The following is a 26,669-nucleotide window of genomic DNA, read 5'->3' on the forward strand; positions in this document are numbered from 1 at the left end:
GTTTGAATGTGTGTTGATTGTGTATAAAGATGGTGTATATATAGGGTTACATATAGTCAGGGGCGAAAATATTTGAGGGCAGGGGGCACCTGCTCCAGTCGATTTGCAATTTAGTGTAAAATTTTTGGATTTTTGGATTTTTCGATTTTGTCCTCAGTGAATTTTTTTGCCCCAAAGTTTGTATATTTTACCACAAAATCTTCACATTTTGCCCAAAAACCTTCATATATTGCCAAAAAACTCACATTTTACCCAATAACCACCATATGTTTGCTCCAAAACCTCCATATTTTGCTCAAAAAAATTGTTATGTTTTAAAAGAAAATTTTGCCCCCAGTGAAAAAAAAATTCTGCTTCCGTCACTGAATATAGTATGTATATATATATATATATATATATATATATATATATATATATATATATATATATATATATATGGGTAGGATCAAGAGGGAAGTAACCAATCGGGGAGAAACGGGGGGAAGCAATTTTTTTTTTCTTCGTTTTTTTGAAAAAACTTTGTTCACGAACATTATAGATGAGATGAAAATATGAACATTTAGTAGAGACATTTTGTGATAAATATTTTTATTTTGGCGGGAAAACACTCGAAGAAGTAATATATAACAATTATCGTGTTTTTCGAGCGTATTTTGAGGTTTTAGCTATTGGGGTTTAGATATTAGGGTTTAGATATTAGGGTTTAAAAATTTAGGGTTTATGGTTTAGATTTAGGATTTAGATTGAGTTTTTAACACGAACGGTTTAGAGTTTAGGGTTTAGGGTTTAGGATTTAGGGTTTGGTGTTTTGGGTTTATGGAATAAACCCAAAACACTAAACCCTAAACCCTAAACCCTAAACTCTAAATCGGGCTAAATTTTACTTCACAAAACATGAAGAAAAAAAACGTTCATATTCTTCACGAACAATATTATCTTAAATGTTATTTTTGTCGATCGTTTTCCCGCCTAAATAATAACATTCATCACGAAGTGTCTCTTCTAAATGTTCATATTTTCGTGTGATCTTGATGCCGGAAAAAAAAAATTTCAAAAAAAAACGAAAAAAAAAAAATTTTGCTTCCCCCCGATTGGTTACTTCCCCATTGATCCTACCCCTATATATATATGTATGTAAATATATGCGTGTGTGTGTGCGCGCGCGCGTGTGTTGTAGATACAAACAAAACAAATATCAAAAGATCCGTTGTTGCATTTCATGCCTAACGGCTACATCCATGGTCCTCACATGCATCTTTAAAACTCTCCTTATATCCTTAGTGAATGCGAGTAGCTAACGCAATGTGAGTAACTAAGAATAATTAGCGAGTAACGACGTATAATTTTACCGTAGGGAGTATCTTAGCAATCGAGATAAGTTTATCAACCACCCATAAACGAGTAAATAACAATTAAACTGAAGGACTAAAATTAAATAAACACAAGATTAGCGCGTGTAACTCACACATTTCTCATGCACTTTACCTCGTGAGTAGCATTATTTTATTCAAATTAATTACAATTTGAATTTAATAACACAATATCCACATCATCTTTCCAATATAAACAGATGACCCGCGTCTTTCGCCATCTATATTCACACACAATTTCACGCTTTACTTCTCTCACTTAACCGTACAACCGCCATCAACCACCGTAATCCATCATCCCTACCAACCAACTGCCATCTCGATTTCACTATATGGGTGCTAATTCATCACTACTAACTCCAGAAGATTCAAATCATCCATCAAAACTTAAACTTGGTGATATTCCTGAATCATGTGTAGCTCTAGTTTTAGCACACTTAGATCCACCCGAAATTTGCAAATTAGCAAGATTAAATCGAGCATTCAGAGCTGCGTCTTCTGCTGATTTCATATGGGACGTTAAATTGCCGTCCAATTATCAGTATTTAGTCAATGAGTACTTAATTGAAAACCCTAGTAAATTGGGGAAATGTGAAATTTATGCTCAATTGACCCGACCCATTCCTTTTGACTCACGAAATAAGGTTCGAATTTTGTTGAATTGGTTTTGATTTGATTTTTGATTGGTTGATTTTGGAAATTCTTATGTTTGACTTTATATGAAAAAGTCAAAATTGGAAGTATGTGTGATTCTAATTTGGAGTTTTATGTTTTGTTACAGGAATTTTGGGTGGATAAGAGGACCGGAGGTGTTTGTTTGTCGATTTCTGCAAAGGCATTGTCGATTACCGGAATTGATGATCGGAGATACTGGAATTATATTCCGACCAATGAATCAAGGTAGAATTTATTTACTCCACTACTTTAGTTATAAAACTTATCATTATGATCAAAATTATAATAATTAGCATTTGTTACAAAAACACACCTTACTTGAGGTTTTCTAATTAATATGGCTTAAATTCGATAACAAAACAGTGTAATGATATTAAAAGATTGAGAACTATTGGTTCATTAATTATATTCATTTGAATTCGAACCATGAATTTGATTTGCCAACCAGATCGTCTCAACAATTTAGTAGGCCGGGACGAAAATAAAAATAAGCTCTCGTACACGTTTAATTTTTTAATACATATAAAAAGATAATACTAAAATTTATCTATTTTTTACTTAAAAGTGTATTTAACAATTTAAAATTATAGTATTGCAAACTGTAATTGACAATTTTATATCTAATTTAATTGAACTATTTTAAGAAAACTCTCTATATATATATTTAAAATTTTGGGCCTTCTAAATTTTTGGGCCGGACGGTTGCCCGACCATGTTCTATATTTTACCATGTTCTAAATTTTTGGGCCCTTCGAAGACGCCTCTGTTTGCTATGACTTTTACTTTTCTATTGTTAAGCCTTGTTTTTAACATTTATTTTCTTATATTTACCAGATTTCGTACGATTGCGTATCTTCAACAAATATGGTGGCTTGAGGTAGAAGGAGACATAGACTTTCGGTTTCCATCTGGAACGTACTCCTTATTATTCAAGCTTCGGCTCGGTAGGTATACAAAACGACCTGGCAGGCGATTGTCAAACCAAGAGGGTGTTCATGGTTGGGACATAAAACCGGTCCAGTTCCAACTCACAACACAAGATGGTCAACACGCAGTTTCAAAGTGTTTCTTGGAGAACACGGGAAACTGGGAGTACCATCACGTGGGAGATGTTGTTATCGATGACTCAAACGTGTCAACGAAGATAAAATTCTCGTTGACACAAATCGATTGTACACATACGAAAGGTGGTCTATCAATAGATTCAGTACTTATATGTCCTAGTAACTTGGTTAAAGAGTTCAGAGCTTTATTGCTATAGTGATACATGGTTTGATTTAATCACATTTTTTTGGTAGTTTTAGACGTTAGTGAAAGAATGTATTTTGTAGTGTAGGTATGTCACAATGGTGTGTATTTGATGTAATCGAGTTTTGACAGTTGTAGTTTTGAGTAATAAGCATTGTTTTTGTGAACAAGATGCTTACCCATGTGTATTGTTTTGGGTGCATGTTACTGTCTAAATATTCTGGTTGAAAAAATGTTTATTATATTTACCGAAAACAGTGCTTTCTTGAAATAGACGTTACAGCTAGGGATGGCAATGGATACCCGATCCAGTGGATATCCACCCGATTATTCGTGGATATGGACGATCTAAATGGATATGGATGAAAAAATTTCATCCATGGATGAACCCGCTTTCACCCAAAATAGCTAAATATATAAATTTATCGCTCAAATTAGTATCATTTATGTAGTGATATTTCATTAATTATATTCATATTCATCTTTCTTTATATATTCTCTAAAAATATAACTTTCTTCTTATATTTTGTTTTGTTTAAATAATCAAATGTATTTATCGTACTTTGGTGGTTTAAATGTGATTTCATGTAACTAAAAGTAAGCAACTTACATGTCGATATCTTTACACGTTTAATAGGTTATCTATTGAATATTTGTTATATAGATTAGTAAAATGTGACTTTCGGTCGCATAAACTATTTAAAATATTACTTTTGATCGTATATATTGAACCACCGCTTATAATTGTTAAAAATAAAAAAAAAATTAAACGGATATGGATAATTATCCATTAACCCGCTTCACCCGACGGATATGGATATGGATGGATGAAAAGTAAAAAAAAATAAATGGATATGGATATGGATACGGCCTCACCCGATCCATATCCGATCCATTGCCATCCCTAGTTACAGCTGACACTGTGATGTATATTTGGACCAGATTATTGTTGGGCCTGCATCTAATGTTAAGCTGGGCCAAGATCTTGTTCGGGCCACAAAATGGGACAATTCGAAAGCTGGAAACACGTTTAGAAAATTTAAAAGTGGACAAAGATAGCATGGCACCAACAGTTGGAATTGGATTAGAGTCTCTATTTAAATTTAATAGTTTATTCTTATCTTCTAGTTTATCTTTTATTAGTTTATCTTTTAATCTTTTATTTAGTTTGTGTATTTATATTTTAGGGAACGTAGGATGAGTTTTCTAGTTAGTTTTTTTGAATTTTATTTGTACGTGAAATAAACGAAAGCCGTGAAAGGTTTTTTTTTTATTAAACCATGAAGGTTTGTTCAAAGTTAAACCGCGAAGGTTTAACGATTCTATCTTTTCTGTTTAAGCCATCGATCCCCAATTCCGCATTACTATGACTATAATGTGGTCTTTGTTACCCTCTATTTGAGTTATCTTTCATAAAAGACAGTTGTTAGATTAAGTCGAGCCAACCTTAAAGTCGAGTCAAACTCGAGGTAGGGTGATTATAGCCTGTGAGGTCACGGTTGTCACTAGTTTGAAATTTTTCATTACAGATTACTATTCAAATTGTAGAAGACACCGTTAAATTTAATTATGAGATCTGATATATTTTTAAAATTTACAGTTTTATTAAGTAAAAAAACTAATGTACTATTTAAATTGTATAGAACACTACTATTTACCTCGTATATTTGAAATTTATAGTTTTTTTTTTTCTTATAAATAACCAATGTATAGTATTCAAATATAATTAATACTTGAAAAAAAAATTCAAAACTTTATTTTTCTTTTTGAAAAGCCAACAAAAAAATTATATTAAAGAAAAGAGAGATTACAAACTGGAAGAGCAATTAGGGCTCTTACTCGACAACTAAATTACATACAATCTCTGGAGCACTAAATATAGACAATTTACATGACTCGAGTGAAATTCTATCTATTTGGGCCAATTCATTATGTAATCAACAATAAACCAAATTATAATAGAATTAGATTCATAGTTATGCACATATTCAGTATATTCTAGCAAAATCAGAAATTGCAATACAAATGTTGTAAGCCGCAAGTCATAGCAGCTCCAAAATCTATCATCACTTAAACACAAAAGTAACATTCAATCATATCATACAAATATTCAACAGAAAGAAGATCGGTTCTCATATCAATAGTATTACATACACGATATAGCTTGTTTTCAATTGGATTTTGAAGTTAGGGTTTCTTGAGAGGAAATTGGCCGGGGTGTTGTTGCTATTGTTTGGTTGTGAATGATTTCAATATTGCAGATACCTTATTTTACCATGTTGTCCCGCTAGTTTTGTGTTTCAAGCGTGTTTTGGTAATTAAACAATTAATGGAGTGGATTATGATGTCATAATCAAGTTTAGGAAAAATGAATGGTTTAGATTAGTGTAGATTATCTTTTTTGATGGCTAAGATTGTCTTGTGCTTCAAGGGTGTTTTGGTAATTAAACAATTCATGGAGTGGATTATGATGTCATAATCAAGTTTAGAAAAAATGAATGGTTTAGATTAGTGTGGATTATCTTTTTTGATTGCTAAGATTAGTTCTTTTCTCTTTAGATGACCTATTTTAGGTTTTGTTATTATATATAAGATAAATTATTATTATTATTATTATTATTATTATTATTATTATTTTCCATACACCACTCATTTAGTATTGAGTTTTGTTGTTGTTGTTGTATTATTATTATTATTATTATTATTATTATTATTATTATAATCGAGCTCGGCGTATGAAGCCGCTAACTTTTACATTATGGCCTGCAAAAAGTAGAATTTATTTGACTTTCTCAAAAGACCTTAGCCGGGCTCACAAGCTTGTCTGTGGTAAGACCATAGATAACGGGGCGGTTCTCCCCTAGACGCTCATGAAGTGTCACCACAAATGCCCCACAAACGTTAGAAATGGGGCGTTTGTCGGCGTTTGTCCAGGGGCGTTTGTCAATCAAATGCGCCCAAGAGGAGGGAGAATGACCATGACGTGTCAAGTGCTGATTGGTTAATTTGTTATCTCTCCGCCTTTTTAATATTTTATTATTCAAATACCAATCAAAATTTTGCCACATCACCCACAAGCGCCCTTACAAAAGCCCCTAATTACAACTTCCCTCTTTCCCTGCCATAGTTCAGTAATCTTCTTGCACCAAAAAGTACACCTTACCCACTCCACGTCACAATCACCGTTATCTATGGTCTTATGAGAACTTCTTGTTCCCTTGAAGCATTAGAAGGTCGAGCCCGCTTAATTAAATCGAACCGAGCTTGAATTTAAGTGTTAAGTCGAACTGAAGTTGAGTTCCGTACCTCAACTTTTATAATCGAGTTCGAGTTTGACACTGTAACACCTAATTTCGACTTACACTCCAGCCAGTCCAGCATATAATATGTGTTTTTGTATGTACAAATCAATTCACTGCGAATTTACAAGAATGCAAGCAGATTGTCGAGTCACGTTGATACTGTATTTTCCTCATACATGTTTATTTTGTTATATTACATAAAATCATAAATCAGAATCATAAATAAATTCAAATTAAATTAAACATATTAACTAATATTATACTAATATATGTCCGTATCTGTGTATTTCTTTATGGGTGCTTAATTTTACAGCAATTGGAATATATGATTAAGATATCAAATGGTTTAGGATAGACTCAAACATGAATTTACAAAAACGTATAATGAGTTGTAACTTTATAATAGCAAAGTAAAATATACAGAAATATAAAGTATATGTCACGCAAAACACAACAGAATCTAAAGGTGCAAATGGTCAATATGAAATACACGATCATATTTTTTTGAAGACAAAATTTCATTCCTCGTCCCTGAACTTTACATCGATTTTAACTCCCGGTCCTTTTTCTTTTTTTTGTGCATTACTCGTCCTAAACTATTAAAAGAGTACAACCCTCGTCCCCCGTCTACTTTCTGTCAAAACCTGCCGTTACCCCTTATCACGTGCATGTCATGTGAGGGTATTTTTGTCATTGTTTTTTCTTCTTCTATCATAAAAACCCCCAATTCTTCACAATTCACTTTGTATTCCTCGTCCCCAATACTTCATAAAAACCCCCAATTTCACAGTACTTGTATATCTTCATCATCATCTTAGCATCAAATTACATCTTCAAATGATGATCATCTACATAATTCAAGATCAATGAACTGATTCTAATCCTAAATCAATGCTTCGTTGATCTTCCTTTGTGATTAACATCAACAAACTTTTCAATTAAAATTCCAAATCACATCGGAATCAAATTGAGCATATATACAGTAACAGAGATGTTGAGACTCTTGGATTAGTACAGCTTCTACTAGTTCAAATTGAGCATATATTCAAGTTTCTAATAACTTACTCGAGCTTCGTGAAGTATAAATCAAGTTGAGAAACATCACAGTGATTTAAATCTTAAAGTCAAACTTCAAAGTTTTTTGGTGAAAGATTCAATTGGAACGATTTGGTGACTTTCCGATGTTACCAGTGATTTTCGAGGATTCAGATGAAGTTTTTAAGCATCTTTCACGAAGGATTCACAACCTAAAACTCATCAAGTCACGATTTTAATTTTTGAAGTTCTTCATGTTCTTCATCAATCTTCATCAACAATTCTGGGTTCAATTGGGCGAATTAATTCCTAAAATTTTAGGGAAATGATCACTAGCTGATTGTGAACATTTCCACTTTTTCAAAATTTGATTAAAACACATCGGAATCAAAACCCACCAAAAAGTTAAAGAAAGTCAAACGGATCTAAGAATCGATTTTCAGCAAAATAAATAACGAAATCAAAGCTTGGATCGATGAGGAAGAGGTCTGACACTATGATACCACTTTTGTTGCGGTTTCTAGCTTCGATTTCGTGTTCATATTCGGTTTTGGTGTTTTAGCTTGAATATGGTGAACTATGGTGATGAATAAGCTACTTAAATATATGAACTGTGGTGTGTTTATATGATTAAAAACAGCAGCAGTGATCACGTAACAAGCACAAATGGTGTGGGTTTGATTTGTTGATTTTATAAAAGTATAAAATTAGGGTTTTTAATTCGGGAATGATAAACATGAGATGATGAGGATGAGGGTGAAAAGATAAGTTAAATAATAAACAAAAGAAATAAAATAAAAAGACCAAATTACCCTCACATGCTTTGCACATGTCTGAACAAACGACTGAAATTGACAGAATCTAGACGGGGAGACGAGGGTTGTACTCTTTTAATAGTTTAGGGACGAGGAATGCACAAAAAAAAAAAAAAAAAATGACCGGAAGTCAAAATCGATGTAAAGTTCAGGGACGATAATGAAATTTTGTCTTTTTTGAATAATATTTTATAATAATAACAATAGACCAGCCATACACAGAATATTAATGCGATAAAGGCAGACACGGCATAATATATTATTGCAATTGTTGACTGCAAATAAAAATCATAAACAAACATCGTGTGTAACTGCAATATATCCAAATAGTTATTTTAACGGCGTAGAAAGCTAGGTTTGGTGGTACCCGTCCGTCATTAATCTGCTTCAAGATGATTTCGACTTGGGTGGTGAAGGAAGCAACTGCACAAACCAAAAGTTGGTTAAGTCATATATTGTTGACCCGAGAACAAAATCGAGTAAAACTTATTCTTGCATGAGATTATCACCATACTATCATAAATTCTTGCATGAGATAATCAACGTACCTGATAACAAGATATGAGTGATGTGGCAAATCCAAAGGCTCCTGTAACACGAGGAGTGATCTTTTTAGGAGACAGCTGAAGAAGTCCAGCAGCAACCACGATATCCATGGCTGCTTTGATCAACGCCAATGACCTCTCGTTTGATTTAGTAAGTTTCGCACGATATTGTTCATTCTGCATTTTATAAACCATATAAACCATATAAATTATACCAAAAATAATAAATAACCAATAGTTGATGCACACAAACCTTGTACTTGTCTGTACCCTTGAGTTCCTTATCCAATTTCTTCATTGATTTTGAAAGCCTCCCAAGCTCTCCTATCTGAAGATAACAAATTAAGAATCATCCAAAAAAATGATAACTAATATTAAAAAATTGCATAAATGTCAAAAGAGAAGAATAAGCTGCGTACCTCAACTAAAGTAGTACAGACTGAAGAGCCCATCCAACAGAAAAGAGATACCCTGCCAATTATTTCTGCACGATCTTTGTTCTAACAACACCAACAAATTCTTATAAAAATTTAAGATGACGCTCTACTCGTTACATTAAATTTTCTTTCTTAAAGAAACCAACTTGATTTATTTAGTAACAACGTAAACTGGACGCACAATACAAGAATGCTAACCAGTAAAAGTGTAATAAAGCATAACATTGTTTAATATTATAGGATATCCAGGTGAAAATGATATTGTACCTTGTAAATGCCTGATCTATGGAGCCAAACGATTTGGTCAAGGAACAAGAAAGTTGAAAGCAACGCATTTTTTGACTGAAACAAAGCATAGTTATCAGGAGAAGAAATAGAAACTAAAGTAAAAGTAAAGTAAAGTAAAAGTAAAGAATACAAACCTTTCCCAGTAAAACAATTGGAAGGGGAGTCCCGGGAGCAGTTGGACTGATAAGACCATGCAAATCATTGACAAACTGCCACATATATTTAAATGTTATTTCAGATTTCAGTATTCATATGCACGCTTATTAGATAGGCAACTCAACTGTTTTGACATAAATCGCACCTTAAAAAGACGGAAAACTTTCCTGGCCAAGCTAGTGGCTTTGTCAACGTTTTGTGCAGTGCCTGGCTCACCATTACTCACAAACTTAGACCCGTATTGTATTGCTCTGCATATCTTGTCCCTGGCTTCAGCTTTGTTCAAGTAAAGAACAGCTAAAGCAAGTTCTGTCCTGGCAACGTCTAGTGTACTCATGTTTTATTTTGTATTGTACCTACAAAGTAGAAAAATGGTTTCAAATACAAAAGCATAATGGTAAAATGACAAGCAACTTATTTGCAATAATCGTTAATTAACTAGGCTATGTTGTCTATACATATACATATTTGAAATAACATAAACTAAAAATAAGATGCATCAGTAAATGCCAGTTCCGCTACAAAAGCGTATATTTATCTTCAAAGCATGACTAGAGTGAGAAAACAAATCTACTTATTCGACTCTTTCAAAACAGTGTTCCCAAAAAGACAGATCAGAGGAGCGAGCGAGCGGGCTTACAACAATCTGTAAACGTGACTTGCTTAATTTTAAGACAATCATGAAGCGACTATTTACAAACAGCATGCAATAACACCTTTATACCTCTATACAAGTTCTAACGAATGTTAAAAATCTCTCATCACATACACAGAGTCTCTATTGATGAATCTTAATCATTAACAACGAACAACAACAATCGATCTTTATTCGAACAACTCTAGTACGCGGTCAATCTTTTTTTTTTTTTTTTTTTTTTTTTTTTTTTTTTGAAATGCAAGCCCCCCAAAGTGCAGCAAGTGGGGATTAAACCTGAGTCCTTAGGAACTTTCCAAGCATCTTACCACCAAGCCACACCTTGGGGTTAGTACACGGTCAATCTAGGTCAAGCCTTTATCGACTTCAAGCCTGATCTCGAGCTTATACGAGCTCAGCTCAAGCTTATGGAGGACTATTGGATTCTAATATTGCTAGACTATTCAGCGAGGTTTTCGACTCGTGCTCTGAATCTCTGATTTTATTTTAACTTTTATACATATATTAGAAATAATTACTGTTATTGAACTAGATTGATATTATATATTTAAACAAGTTTGATTATTCAAAATCACTTTTATATAAAAGTTTTTAGCTATTCGAGCCGAGCTCGAGCCATCTATAAGCATGATAAATTCACAATTCAGTTACAATTATCTTTAAGAGGTCAATAAACACCTACAATTTCCTATAAATTAAAGTCAACAGATGATATAATCACTTTTTGCTCAAACATCAATTTCAGCAAATCAAGACACGAAGGTAGCTAATCAACAAGTGAATCCAAACCAAAAGTTATATAAAAACAAATACAGAATTACTTAACAAACCGATCGATGATTACATCGAACTTAAAGAACAGAAATAATAAAATAAAAAAAAATCGATATAAAATCATTAAAATTACAATTACAAATTGAAAGCATAATGATTTGTTTACCTGTTGATTAAGATAGAGACTGAGAGAGCAGAAAATTTAGGGCTAATTTTTTTTTCCCTTCTTATAGGAAGCACACAGTAAGTGTGTGAGAGAGAAAATGATCGGATTGTGTTGGCGAGTGTGCCGAGCTCTCTATCCTTGTAAAATCACAAAAATAAAAATATATTTTTGCTATTTTATTTTCTTGTTAAAATAATCCAAAAATAAAAGATATGATAAGGCATGTTTGGTTCTCTATTTTTTTAATAGCTTTTATGAAGACGCTTCTATCAAATAAAAAGTTTTTTTTTTATCACAAGAGTGTAAAGTTTTTTTTCGGGAAGAAAAGAGCTAAAGGTTAATTAATCGTTGTTGATTGGATGACGATGGTAGGATCTAACGTTTTTATAAAAACCAAATGTTTTTAAAGGCAAAAAAACCAAGGGAATGGCAAAATTTGCTTTTTTTGGAACGGCAAATTTTTATACAACGGTTGGTTTATGAGTCAAGAAGCCCATGATTAATTACATTATCTCCATATATCTAATCCAATAAAAAGAAAAGATACAATATAATCAAAAAGCTCGGACATCTTTATCGTAGGATTGCTGAATACAACCCCGTTCATATGCCTGCAAAGTAGTCATAATGTACATTGTAATTTTGAGTGTCCGAAAATAGTAATAAAACTGTATAGTTTGACGCATTAGACTATCGATCTTCAAGTTGAAGATTAGAAATAACCATCGAGTCTTGACTGAATGATATATAAGAGGAGAACTTTATGGAATTGTTGCGGGGTCCCGAATTCAAATCTTGGAGGAGGCAGAAATATGTGAAATTGCCTGCGTGGTTCCCGGGTCCCACCGGGGGTTTTTCCTACCCCGGTTGCCTATTGGGACGGATGGATTTCCTCGAGAGCGTGCGTGAATGGAATATAATCGGGTGGGTGGTCTCTATTCGGCCAGTGATTCCAAATTTGCCGGTCCTAACAAAAGATCATACATAACTACGTAATATACATATGTTGTATTGTTTATGTCTTATATCTATCTAGTTGTTCTTTTTATATAATTGCCTAATTAACAATTTGTTTATTTAATTGTTATTATGGGTGTGTATTTTTTGATAACACTCTTTTAATTTCTGTAGAATAGTTAAAATGGGTTATTTGTATTACATCAACTATATAGAGAGTACAAGAAATCCTAACATCTAATGACCCGTCCTAATTCATCTGGACGAATACATTACATTTGGTTACATCGCGAGATACTTGACCTCTATATGATACATTTTACAAACATTGCATTCGTTTTTAAAAGACAAACTTCCATTACATAGAAAGTTGACGACATGCATACCATTTCATAATATATTCAACTATAATTGACTTAATAATAATCTTGATGAACTCAACGACTCGAATGCAATGTCTTTTGAAATATGTCATGAATGATTCCAAGTAATATCTCTAAAATGAATAAATGCACAGCGGAAGATTTCTTTAACACCTGAGAATAAACATGCTTTAAAGTGTCAACCAAAAGGTTGGTGAGTTCATTAGTTTATCATAATCCATCAATTTCATATTTTTAATAGACCACAAGATTTAAATTCCATCTTTCATAAACATAATCTCGTATCAGGCATTTCGCAAACTGCATAGAGATAAAAATCATTCATATAAATTAAACACCTGGTAACCGACCTTAACAAGATGCATATAGAATATCCTCCAGTATACAGCGCGCAGCTAATATACTAAATAATACCTCGAAGTACTAAAGCATCCATAACCTGGATGGGGCTCGTTGGGCCCGATAGATCTACCTTTAGGATTCGCGTCAATTAGGGGTCATTTCCCTAATTCTTAGGTTACCAGACATGAAGGGGCGATATTCGGTTTAATAATCCAACCATATAATATAGTTTTTGATCACTTGTGTCTATTTCGTAAAACATTAATAAAATCGACACATGTATTCTCAGTCCCAAAAATATATATAAAAAGGGAGTAATGAAACTCACAATATTGTATTTTGTAGTAAAAATACATATGACGACATTGAACAACTGAACAATGCAGGGTTGGCCTCGGATTTACGAACCTATATTATTCATATATATATTAAAACATATACTCGAAATGGAACAATTTCATATATTATAACTTTATATATTATATATTTAATTTGTATATATATTTGAAAATAATTATTATTTATATGGTTTTGTATAACTATTATTCATCATTAATAATAAAATTGTATATTAAGGTTTATTTTAACGCCATTTAAACGATAGAATTTTTTTTTTTTTTTTTTTAAAAGGGTGCCTGCCCAGGTCAAGGCATTTGCCGCGGCGCGGCTCCTTTTGTCGCGGCGCGACATATAAAGGGTTTTTATCTTATGTTTAGCTGCCTTTCTGTTACCAAAATGCGTTTAATACCGCGGCGCGACACCAAATGTCGCGGCGCGACATAACCCACGAACTGGAACCAACCTGCAACTTATTAACAAAATCACACTTTACCCAATTCAATAGCTCAAAACACATTTTTAACATCACAAGACATATTTAAACTTGACTAAACCAGTTTCAAGCATCATTAGACATTACTAAAATCTTTTGAATTAAGAACACGTGTTCACACAATTTAACAACATCATTTGGTCCCAAAGCATAGCGAAAACATAATCGTTAAATACAAAAGGCTTGGCGTTGATAAGCGGTACTCAAAAGAGCTTGATTCAAAATAGAGACTTGCATTACCACTTACTCTAATGCCAATGCTCCGCTACCTTCAAACGGGTTCCTTACCTTCGCGATGACCTTTCGTTCCTATAAAACATAAAACAACACGGGGGTAAGCTTTTACACTTAGTGAGTTATAGGCGAATAATATAGCATAACACATTGGGCATAATCATCACATTACTTTGTCCTTCAACCAAACGGTTGCTTACTTACTTTCGGATCCGACCCATTACTTACCATAGGCATAACTTACTAAGGCCAACCTTAGTAATTATGTCTAAGCTAACACAACCATAGACATGTACTTATGTCTAAGCTACCTTAATCACATTTCAAACATACATAAGCACATAGACACCCGAGGTGTCTAGCTAAACCATATCATAGACAAGATTATTAGCAATGTAATAATCTTGCCTAAGCTAAACATCAACCATAGATACAATTATTAGGTGAACCTAATAATTCTATCTAAGCTACTCAACTAGTGCACTTAGTCGTTACTCCCTTGCACGGATGCAATCCGAGAACACTAAGCCACTCTTGACCCGCCCATTTTACCCCCTATAAACTCACCTTGATTAAACGAAATTTCTTGGTTACTTGAAGCTCCTTGGCCTTGATTAGCACCTATACATGAGCTAATCTCATCAATATCATGATTCAACAAAATTACAACTTTCACAAGCTTTCTACACATTCATATACTTACACATTGACTTAACCCCCTAATTACTCCAATATACACATGATCACTTTCATATATATAACATTTAACTTATCTTTTCCAATAAAAACACATTATTATGCCAACATCATCCCTTTGATCACACAATTCTCTAGTTCATCTTTTACATTCATAACATGCAATTCTTTCATATATCTCATTAAACATCAAGTGTGCATAAACTCATTTCTATTACTAGTAACCCTAAATCATCAATTATCCAAATTTCATTACTTACAATAATGACAACAATTCATATATAAACTTTCTTCTTCACAATTTTCAACTAAAACACATAAACATTTCATTGAGACATTTTATCAAACACCTAGTGTGCATAACTTGATTCTAGGCTAGAACATTATCAAATTCACCATATTCATACCATACATTCACAATGCAAGTTCATACATGAACTTACTTCCAAAATCACTAACAAATTCATTTTTAATCATACAAGTGTGCACCATTCCAACATACTACAACTTTTAAGCTTAAGATTCATCATAAACACCCAATTTTAGCAATACATAGATACAAAGGTTCATACCTTGTCTTTAAGGATTCAAGAACCCTAATTGTGCACAAAGGAGGAGAAATTGGAGAATTAAGACTTGCTAGGATGATTAAAGCACACTAGATTACACCAATTTCCAATTGCATGTACAAAATTTCTTCAATTAATGAATTCTTCTTCTCCTCCTTGCTTGTGTCGACACACACACAAAACACACTAGTTTATGTAATTTTTTTGCAACTAATTAAATTTTCAGCATTTTACTTCTTTTTATTAAAATAACTTTGCCCAAATTGCACTTTCTACCCTCTCCACCAAAACTATAATGAGGGAGGTCCTTAAATCTAACTTTTCATCTCTAGTCCCTTCCTACTTAACTAACAACATTAACTATTAACCATTTATTTAATTTAAATCATACCATCCAAATACTTGATAATTAAATTATATAAAATAATACCTTAAATAATTGGGATGTTACAACTCTCCCCCCTTGGATTGTTCGCGTCCTCGCGAACCATTCTTGATGCAACGATGGATAATACTTCATAAGCCATTCTTCGGGTTCCCACGTACATTCGAAACCCTTTCTAAATTGCCATAACACTTTCAATAACATTACCGACTTATTTCTCAATTGCTTAACCTTTTGATCCAAAACCTTTATTGGCTTTTCCGCATATCTTAACTTATCATCAACCTCAATCTCACTCAAAGGAACATAAGTTGATTCATCCGCTAAACACTTCCTCAATTGTGATACGTGAAACGTGTCGTGAATATTACACAATTCGTTGGGCAAGGCCAAACGATAGGCTACCTTCCCGACTTTTGCCACTATCTCAAATGGTCCTACAAACCTTGGACCCAATTTTCCTCTTTTTCTAAAACGAATAATACCCTTCCACGGGAAAACTTTAAACATTACCTTATCACCTACTTGAAATTCTATCGGCTTCCTTCTTTTATCCACATAAGACTTTTGTCGATCTTGTGCCGCTTTCATTCTTTCACGAATTTGATCTATCATTTCGGTTGTTTGTTGAAATACTTCCGTGCTTCCTAACTCCCTTTGACCCACTTCACCCCAACATATTGGGGTTCTACACCTCCTTCCATACAACATTTCATAAGGTGCCATTCCAATGGTAGAATGATAACTATTATTATACGAAAATTCAACTAATGGTAGGTGAGTATCCCAACTACCACCAAAATCAATGACGCACGCCCTTAACATATCCTCAAGAGTTTGGATAGTTCGCTCACTTTGACCATCAGTTTGTGGGTGAAACGCGGTACTCACATGCAACTTAGTACCCATTTCTTCTTGAAACTTCCTCCAATATCGTGATGTAAATCAGGTGTCACGGTCCGAAACAATGGAAACCGGCACTCCATGCCTTGCAACAACCTCTTTCATATACAATTTAGACATTGCTTCTGACGATGAAGCTTCTCTTATTGCTAAAAATAACACACTCTTAGTTAATCTATCAACAATAACCCAAATGGCGTCGTGTTGTCGAGAGGTCTTAGGCAACTTAGTCACTAAATCCATTGTAATGCGTTCCCATTTCCAAACCGGTACTTCTAATGGTTGTAACTTACTGTAAGGCATTTGATGATCGACTTTCACTTGAAGACAAGTAAGACATTTATGCACGTACTTTACTATATCCCTTTTCATTCCCGGCCACCAATAGTCTTTCCTTAGATCTCTATACATTTTCGTAGTACCGGGGTGAATCGAATACTTAGATTTGTGAGCTAAGTCAAGGAGTTCACCTCTAACACCACTTTGTGAAGGTACCCAAATTCTTTCATATCTAAGCCTTAGACCACGAGAATCTATCATAAAATCATCAACTTGTCCCTTGATCCTTTCTTTCCTCACGTTTTCGGGTTTTAACGCTTCATCTTGTGCTACTCGGATACTATCGAAAATTTGTGGTGATATTACCATGACCAAACTTGTTATCTTAATCGGTTGGTGACTTGACTTCCTACTAAGAGCATCCGCCACCACATTAGCCTTCCCGGGGTGATACAAAATTTCACAATCATAATCTTTCACCAAGTCGAGCCCTCTCCTTTGCCTATCATTTAAATCCCTTTGATCGAATAAATACTTTAAGTTCTTATGATCGGTATAAATAGAGAACTTAACACCATAAAGATAATGACGCCAAATTTTCAAAGCAAAAACCACGGCCGTTAATTCTAAATCATGGGTGGGATAACGTTTTTCATGTTCCTTCAATTGTCGGGACGCATAAGCTATGACTTTCCCATTTTGCATTAACACACACCCTAAACCTTTCTTAGAAGCATCGCAATAAACCGTCATATTCTCATTCCCTTCCGGTAAAACTAGTATAGGAGCTTGAACAAGCTTCTCCTTAAGGAGTTGAAACGCTTGTTCTTGCTTTTCTTCCCATCTCCATGGCACATTTTTACGAGTCAACTTTGTGAGTGGGGTGGCTATTCTAGAAAAATCTTGTATAAACCGTCGATAATACCCCGCTAAACTAGAAAACTCCTAACTTCGGTGGGATTCGTAGGTGGTTCCCATCTCATTATCGCCTCAATCTTTACCGGATCGACACAAATACCCTTCTTATTAATGACATGTCCCAAAAATTGGACTTCACGAAGCCAAAACTCGCATTTAGAGAACTTAGCGAACAACTTTTCTCTCCTTAAGGTTTCTAACACTTGTCGTAAATGCAACGCATGCTCCTCTTCCCCCTTGGAATATACTAAAATATCGTCAATGAATACAATCACAAACCTATCGAGCATCGGTCGACAAACCCTATTCATCAAATCCATAAACGCGGTCGGAGCATTAGTTAACCCAAAAGGCATAACTATGAATTCATAATGACCATACCTCGTACGAAAAGCCGTTTTGGGGATATCTTCTTCCTTCACCTTTAATTGATGATAACCCGACCTTAGATCTATCTTTGAAAAGAAACATGCACCTTGTAATTGATCAAACAAATCATCTATTCTCGGTAATGGATATTTATTCTTAATAGTGACCTTATTCAACTCACGATAATCTATACACATTCTCATTGTCCCATCCTTCTTTTTCACAAACAACACCGGAGCTCCCCAAGGTGAACTACTAGGACGTATAAAACCCTTGTCTATCAAATCTTGTAGTTGAGTCATCATTTCTCTCATTTTCGACGGAGCTAATCGATAAGGTGCTTTGGCAATTGGCGTGGCTCCGGGAATCAAATCTATTCTAAACTCTACCTCTCGTTCGGGAGGTACACCGGGCAACTCATTTGGAAACACATCCGGAAACTCATTAACTATCGGCACATCATTTATTTCAACAACCTTCTTTGAATCATCTACCACATGTGCCAAAAACGCAAAACACCCATGAGACAAAAATCTTTTAGCTCTGGCATACGTGCATATAGGAATAGCACGCCTAGCCCGTTCCCCGTAAATCCATATAACTTTCCCACTTGGTGATTGAACTAATACAATTTTCTTGCGACACAAAATTATCCCTTCATTGTCATCTAGCCAATACATACCCACAATTACTTGAAATTCTCCCATATGCATGGGTATTAAATCAATAACAAAATTTTCATCATCCAAAATAATTTCACATCCCTTAATGATACTATACACCATAACGGTTTTATTATCCGCTATATCAACCTCTAAAGGGTGCTCTAACATACTTGGGGTCATGTTAAAATGTTTACAAAAAGAATAAGAAACAAACGACCGCGTAGCACCGGAATCGAACAAAACATGCGCAGGTAAAGAATTTACAATAAAGGTACCTGACACCACATTTTGGGACTCCTTCGCTTCGAGTGCGGTAATCTGATGAGCTCGGGCTCTTGGTCGGCTATCACTAGTCTTTGGTTCCGTTTTAACCTCTTTCTTAACACTACCACTTGCCAAGTCTTTCTTATACTCCGGACACTCGGCTTGAAAATGACCCTTTTCAAAATAATAGTAACATTGTTTTCCCTTCTTAGGACACTCGGCGGCTCTATGACCCGGCCTCCCACATGAATAACAATCGGCAGTACCCGCTTTACATTCACCCGCATGATTCTTACCACACCTATTACATGACTTCACTTCTTTACCACCATTCTTTTCCGACATGAAACCCCCTTTTGATTTGTGAGGAGATTCGGAATTAAACTTACCCTTCTTCGGGCTCATACTTTGCATTGATTTTGAGTCTTGATCTAACTTCCGCTTAAACGCGGCCTTCTTCTTAAGTTCATGTTCTCTCACAAGAGCCCTATTCATCATTTCAGCTAAGGTCTTATACGTGCCCTTATCTATAAACTCACTTATTTTGGGGTTTAACTTCTCGTGATAGTGATCCATCATCAACTTAGGACTTGACACAAAGTCCTGGCAAAAACGAGACTTATCATTAAACTCGGCATTAAACTCGGTCACCGATTTACTCCCATGCTCTATGTTCATGAATTCGGACTTTAACCTACTAACCTCGGCGGGTGGAGCAAATTGATCCATAAACATCCCTCTAAACTTTTCCCATGAAAACCTTGTCGCTACGTCTCGTCCATGAGACTTAACTATGAAATTCCACCATTCATAACCACTTCCTTTCATTTGGTGAGCCGCGTAGATTACTTTTAAGTGCTCGGGACATTCGCACAACATAAATGTTTCTTCTAACTCATCAATCCACCTTTGACTAATAATCGGATCAACCTTACCATGAAACTCCGGTGGATGACAATTAGCAAAATTCTTGTACTCAAAGCGCTCATCTTTCTTTCTCGGGGCTTCTGCCTCTTCTTGGCCTACCCCACTTCCCCCTTCTCCTCTTAAAGTAGGCTTATTGGTCATAAGAGTCTTTAACTTTTCGTCCAATTGATCATTAATCAATGTCTTAATCTTCTCTAAAAGGGTTGGGGTGTATCGTATCAAAGCTTGGCCTATTTGTCCCGAGATATCATTTATCGTCGTAACCTCTTCGGATTCAGAGTGTGAGCCTTCTATAGACTCCATTGACGGGGTGTAGACGTACTCATCGTCCTCCTCATTACTTCTGTTTGGGGACATGATAGCCATTCTGAAACAAGACGTCCAACTCATTAGTTCAAATATATGCATCATCAACATATCATAACCAAGAAGACCAAAAGAATCCCTAACTCATTTCACCATGACCATAGTAGACGTTCATGCGTACTAAAATGAAGTAATGGCAATGGCTGGTCGTCATTACCTCATCTTATTACGCACTTAGTCTATCATGACCCATGGTTAGTGAGTATTAAACTCTTTGTTTAAATCAACCACGATCTTAACATCACACTACAAGTCTCGTCAACAACTCTATCCTATGGAGCATGGCACAATCATTCAACCTTAACTATCATGCAAGTCCTAAACCGCTTATCCTTTAGCAACAATGGTTTAAGCCTAGATAATCCCTATAGTGGGTTATCCAAGTCCCTTAAACCATAGCTCTGATACCAACTTTTAACGCCATTTAAACGATAGAATTTTTTTTTTTAAAAGAGTGCCTGCCCAGGTCAAGGCATTTGCCGCGGCGCGGCTCCTTTTGTCGCGGCGCGACATATAAAGGGTTTTTATCTTATGTTTAGCTGCCTTTCTGTTACCAAAATGCGTTTAATACCGCGACGCGACACCAAATGTCGCAGCGCGACATAACCCACGAACTGGCACCAACCTGCAACTTATTAACAAAATCACACTTTACCCAATTCAATAGCTCAAAACACATTTTTAACATCACAAGACATATTTAAACTTGACTAAACCAGTTTCAAGCATCATTAGCCATTACTAAAATCTTTTGAATTAAGAACACGTGTTCACACAATTTAACAACATCATTTGGTCCCAAAGCATAGCGAAAACATAATCATTAAATACAAAAGGCTTGGCGTTGATAAGCGGTACCCAAAAGAGCTTGATTCAAAATAGAGACTTGCATTACCACTTACTCTAATGCCAATGCTCCGCTACCTTCAAACGGGTTCCTTACCTTCACGATGACCTTTCGTTCCTATAAAACATAAAACAACACGGGGGTAAGCTTTTACACTTAGTGAGTTATAGGCGAATAATATAGCATAACACATTGGGCATAATCATCACATTACTTTGTCCTTCAACCAAACGGTTGCTTACTTACTTTCGGATCCGACCCATTACTTACCATAGGCATAACTTACTAAGGCCAACCTTAGTAATTATGTCTAAGCTAACACAACCATAGACATGTACTTATGTCTAAACTACCTTAATCACATTTCAAACATACATAAGCACATAGACACCCGAGGTGTCTAGCTAAACCATATCATAGACAAGATTATTAGCAATGTAATAATCTTGCCTAAGCTAAACATCAACCATAGATACAATTATTAGGTGAACCTAATAATTCTATCTAAGCTACTCAACTAGTGCACTTAGTCGTTACTCTCTTGCACGGATGCAATCCAAGAACACTATGCCACTCTTGACCCGCCCATTTTACCCCCTATAAACTCACCTTGATTAAACGAAATTCCTTGGTTACTTGAAGCTCCTTGGCCTTGATTAGCACCTATACATGAGCTAATCTCATCAATATCATGATTCAACAAAATTACAACTTTCACAAGCTTTCTACACATTCATATACTTACACATTGACTTAACCCCCTAATTACTCCAATATACACATGATCACTTTCATATATATATAACATTTAACTTATCTTTTCCAATAAAAACACATTATTATGCCAACATCATCCCTTTGATCACACAATTCTCTAGTTCATCTTTTACATTCATAACATGCAATTCTTTCATATATCTCATTAAACATCAAGTGTGCATAAACTCATTTCTATTACTAGTAACCCTAAATCGTCAATTATCCAAATTTCATTACTTACAATAATGACAACAATTCATGTATAAACTTTCTTCTTCACAATTTTCAACTAAAACACATAAACATTTCATTGAGACATTTTATCAAACACCTAGTGTGCATAACTTGATTCTAGGCTAGAACATTATCAAATTCACCATATTCATACCATACATTCACAATGCAAGTTCATACATGAACTTACTTCCAAAATCACTAACAAATTCATTTTTAATCATACAAGTGTGCACCATTCCAACATACTACAACTTTTAAGCTTAAGATTCATCATAAACACCCAATTTTAGCAATACATAGATACAAAGGTTCATACCTTGTCTTTAAGGATTCAAGAACCCTAATTGTGCACAAAGGAGGAGAAATTGGAGAATTAAGACTTGCTAGGATGATTAAAGCACACTAGATTACACCAATTTCCAATTGCATGTACAAAATTTCTTCAATTAATGAATTCTTCTTCTCCTCCTTGCTTGTGTCGACACACACACACAACACACACTAGTTTCTGTAATTTTTTTGCAACTAATTAAATTTTCAGCATTTTACTTCTTTTTATTAAAATAACTTTGCCCAAATTGCACTTTCTACCCTCCCCACCAAAACTATAATGAGGGAGGTCCTTAAATCTAACTTTTTATCTCTAGTCCCTTCCAACTTAACTAACAAACATTAACTATTAACCATTTATTTAATTTAAATCATACCATCCAAATACTTGATAATTAAATTATATAAAATAATACCTTAAATAATTGGGATGTTACATTTATATATGATAAAATATATATTAATGATACCGCAACCCGCATGCGCACCTCATATGTATGCGGGCGCTTAATAGTGTGCGTATGCGTGTGCTTGTGTGCGCTATGCGGTATGCTCTTGAGGGTGATGTCCTATATCGAAAAAATTATTTAGGACCGCACTTAAGATGTATTGATCCGAAAGAGGCAGAGGAGGTTATACGCGAGGTGCATGAGGGTGCATGTGCTCTTCATTCGGGGCACAGGTCTATTGTGTCAAAAATTATGCGGCTAGGTTATTATTGGCCCACAATGTACGCAGATACTGCGCGAATAGTTAAGCAATGCGAATCTTGCCAAATACATGCACCTATCAGCAGGGCACCTGCGCATCCAATGATACCAGTCTCCTCACCATGGCCATTCTGCAAATGGGCAATTGACATAGTTGGACCATTTCCAAAAGGCCGAGGTAATATTATCATTTATTTTATACCATATGCTATTTACGTTAGTATCTTACGCATACTATGCACACGCAGAAAACATCCAATTCTTGATTGTTGCGATCGATTATTTCACGAAGTGGGTTGAAGCGCGACCGCTGGCAACAATTTTGGGCAAAAGGGTGCGAAACTTTGTATGGGAAGACATTGTTTGTCGATTCGGTATACCAAACGAAATTGTTAGTGATAACGGTACACAGTTTGTGGGGGATACTTTTCGTAGTTGGTGCGCAGAGCTTAATATTAAGCAGACTTTTACTTCCGTTGCACATCCGCAGGCGAATGGCCAGTGCGAAGTCACCAACCGGGATATAGTGGCCGGAATCAAAGCTAGATTGGGCCATGGCAGAGTTGGTTGGGTGGATGAACTACCAAAAGTTTTGTGGGCACATAGAACAACGCCGAAAGCAAGCACTGGCGAAACTCCGTTCAGTTTGGTTTACGGGTCAGAAGCTGTTGTGCCCGCAGAGATTGGGGTACCAACGTTCCGCATACAGAATTTTGACGAACAAAATAACTCAGAAGCTTTGCGGGAAAATCTTAATCTTCTTGAAGAACGCAGACTCTCTGCGGCGGTAAACGAAGCCAATAACAAGAAGAAAATTGCAAAGTACTACAATCAGCGTGTGCGTTCGCGCTCTTATAAGTGCGGGAACTTAGTTTGGCGTCAGAATGACGCAAGTCATGCGGAGGATACTGGGAAATTGGGCCCCCGCTGGGAAGGTCCGTATAGGGTAGCAAAAGCAAGCAACACCGGGGCATACCATCTCGAGACATTAGATGGAAAACCTGTGAAACGCACTTGGCACGCGACATCGTTGAAAAAATGTTATATGTAGCTGGATGGACCTGATCACTCCAATTTATTTTAGCACATTATTTTTTCTATGTATTTTCCGTCCGTTTGGATGTGTCGCGGTTGTAATCATTATTAATGCCAATTGAATATTTACTCGCGCATACTTTTATTGTTTATTTCTTTTTATATGCGGTTCCTGCCTACTTAAGGGGTGTCCCCTAGCCCCCGTGCGGCAGAAGCCTGTTTGGTTACAAGGCTAGACATTAACGGCAGGCGAAGGGAATTGGTTTTTCCCTAGCCAAGCGCCACGCAGACTAGATGGCTGCCAAGTCGACTTAAAAATACAAGCATTGGTTTGCTTGTGCGTAATTACTCTCGCATTGGTTTGCGTGAGGATCTCTTAAGCATAAAAGCATTGGTTTGTTTTTAGTTGCATTGCTTACCATACAGCTAAAGTGCACCTCTAGCACATGATAAAGCAATAACGCAGTAGCTTTTGAGTCTAAGTTGTTTAAGGTAAAATTGCTAAAATGTTGGTTTATTTTACGCAGTACCTGCGTATGCGCATAAGTTTTGGTTAACTGTGCGCATAGGCATGCAGTTCATCTTTTGTTTTGATTCACGATATATAAACAATTAATAGATAACGCATGCATAACACAATAATGTATAATATAAACTAATGTTATTACAAATAAATTGTTTCAAGTGCCTGCCCAACACGGGACTTAGGGCCCAAAAATTGTATTTACAATTGCCTTCCTAAACACAGGACTTGCGGCGCAAACAAATACAAGCTAACACTAATAATCCTCCTTGAGGAACCCGTCAACCGACATAGTCGGGTCCGCAGCAAAAGCATTGATCAGAGGGATTGGGATGGCTATGATGGCTTCTTCCGCCTCCATTACCACCGCGGCCGTACCCTCCTTTAGCTTCTTTTGTACGGTGTCAGGGTATGGCGGTGTCAGACCGCAAGCTTGAATCACCACCAGCACTGCCTTGTTGATTTCGTGGTCCTTCACCGCATCAACGTAGGCATTAAACTTGTCGGATACTGGCCCGAAATCCATCACCTTCTGCGCAATGGTAGGAAGAGCGGTGCGAAGTTTTGTTAAGTCCGCTTCTGCCAATTCACGGTAAGTCACCGCGTCATCCTTCTCCCTGTTCACCCTTTCCAGCGCTACCCGCAGACGCTCCGTCTCACCCTTAGCTTGGTCAACCGTACCAACCAGTTCGCGGTTTTTCTTCCTCTCCTCAATCAGGGCATTTTTTGTTTCTGCCGCAGTTGCCTCCGCCTTTTTGCGCGCCTCCTCTGCGGTATCCCTGTCTTTTTTGACCTGGTCGACGCCCGCTTGCAGCAATCCTAGCTCTATTTCTTTACGCACGGCCACTTGATATAAGTTAGTGGACCGGCGGGCTTGATCCGCAAACATGCCAAAAAAGACGAGGTCGTTTTGGATAAAAGCATTGTGCGCTTGATTAAACGGCAGTGCGGCTAGTTGGTTGTGGAACTCAGCCGGGAAGATTTGTTGAAGGAAAGCGAATTGCTCTGCAGCGTTTTCCGCCGATGACTGGGTGAGCTGTGCCAAGTTTGCCAAATGAAAGCTACCGTGTGGCGGGGTTGGTGTAGACTCGGAGTCAAGGTGTATCGTCTTGTCTTTTGACTCGGCAGTAGCTTCGAGCTCCGGATTGACTCGCGGTGGGGTGTGATGCATCTCCTCAGTATGCTCTGCAAATTAGTAACTAGTTAGCACATGAGGTAAATCGTAAGATGTTGCGCAAGGAAAGAGATGCTTACCGGTGATAGGAGGAAGGAGATCTGCGGATGCCGGGTCGACGGGGATAAAGTTGTCGTTCCGCATGTCCTCCGCCTGTTTGGGGTAAGCTTCTTCTTTTTCTGCTTGGCTTGGGTAGTTTCGGCAGCTTTACGTTTGTTGCCCGAGGTGGCAGGTGTTGGCTCCTCATTCTCACCGGTCTTTTCCTGCTCAAGCGGCTCATTGACATTTTTCTTGCGGAATGAAATGGCCGCAATGTCCTCCGCGGTGAGCACTTTCTTCATCTTCATCTCTGCAAACATTTATGCAATATTAGAACCTGTACGAATGCGCTAGTGGTTTTATATTTATATGCATTTGTACTATTCCTACCCTTGCCATTCGGTGCGACTATGGCCGGACGCAGGTTCTTCCATGGCCAATGCGCGAATATGTTTCCGAA

General features: G+C 36.1%; 2 protein-coding genes across 2 annotated transcripts; one reads left to right on the forward strand and one right to left on the reverse strand.

Annotated features, from left to right (window-relative positions):
- Nucleotides 1-1,604: 1,604 nt before the first annotated feature.
- On the forward strand, nucleotides 1,605-3,572 carry LOC139852683 (F-box protein PP2-A13-like). Its single transcript, XM_071842007.1, has 3 exons — nucleotides 1,605-2,014; nucleotides 2,152-2,270; nucleotides 2,880-3,572. The coding sequence occupies exons 1-3, from the start codon at nucleotides 1,703-1,705 to the stop codon at nucleotides 3,304-3,306; spliced, it is 858 nt and encodes a 285-aa protein (XP_071698108.1). The 5' UTR covers nucleotides 1,605-1,702; the 3' UTR covers nucleotides 3,307-3,572.
- Nucleotides 3,573-8,671: 5,099 nt separating this feature from the next.
- LOC139852326 (peroxisomal membrane protein 11D-like) lies at nucleotides 8,672-11,594 on the reverse strand. The gene is made up of 8 exons (XM_071841599.1): nucleotides 11,467-11,594; nucleotides 10,017-10,227; nucleotides 9,850-9,924; nucleotides 9,695-9,769; nucleotides 9,410-9,490; nucleotides 9,244-9,318; nucleotides 8,994-9,167; nucleotides 8,672-8,868 (listed from the first exon to the last, which is right to left on the reverse strand). Exons 2-8 carry the CDS (start codon nucleotides 10,206-10,208, stop codon nucleotides 8,833-8,835), a joined length of 708 nt encoding a protein of 235 aa, XP_071697700.1. The 5' UTR covers nucleotides 10,209-10,227; nucleotides 11,467-11,594; the 3' UTR covers nucleotides 8,672-8,832.
- Between the last annotated feature and the right edge of the window lie 15,075 nt (nucleotides 11,595-26,669).

Source organism: Rutidosis leptorrhynchoides, chromosome 6 (assembly GCF_046630445.1).
Source record: "Rutidosis leptorrhynchoides isolate AG116_Rl617_1_P2 chromosome 6, CSIRO_AGI_Rlap_v1, whole genome shotgun sequence".
Lineage (NCBI taxonomy): Eukaryota > Viridiplantae > Streptophyta > Magnoliopsida > Asterales > Asteraceae > Rutidosis > Rutidosis leptorrhynchoides.

Coding starts and splice junctions, on each gene's coding strand:
- LOC139852683 (XM_071842007.1), top strand. CDS start 1,703: ATGGGTGCTAATTCATCACTACTAACTCCAGAAGATTCAAATCATCCA. Junction 2,015..2,151: donor CTTTTGACTCACGAAATAAG/GTTCGAATTTTG, acceptor GTTTTGTTACAG/GAATTTTGGGTGGATAAGAG. Junction 2,271..2,879: donor ATTCCGACCAATGAATCAAG/GTAGAATTTATT, acceptor TATATTTACCAG/ATTTCGTACGATTGCGTATC.
- LOC139852326 (XM_071841599.1), bottom strand. CDS start 10,208: ATGAGTACACTAGACGTTGCCAGGACAGAACTTGCTTTAGCTGTTCTT. Junction 9,491..9,694: donor ATAGATCAGGCATTTACAAG/GTACAATATCAT, acceptor TGGTGTTGTTAG/AACAAAGATCGTGCAGAAAT. Junction 9,168..9,243: donor AGGGTACAGACAAGTACAAG/GTTTGTGTGCAT, acceptor TATAAAATGCAG/AATGAACAATATCGTGCGAA.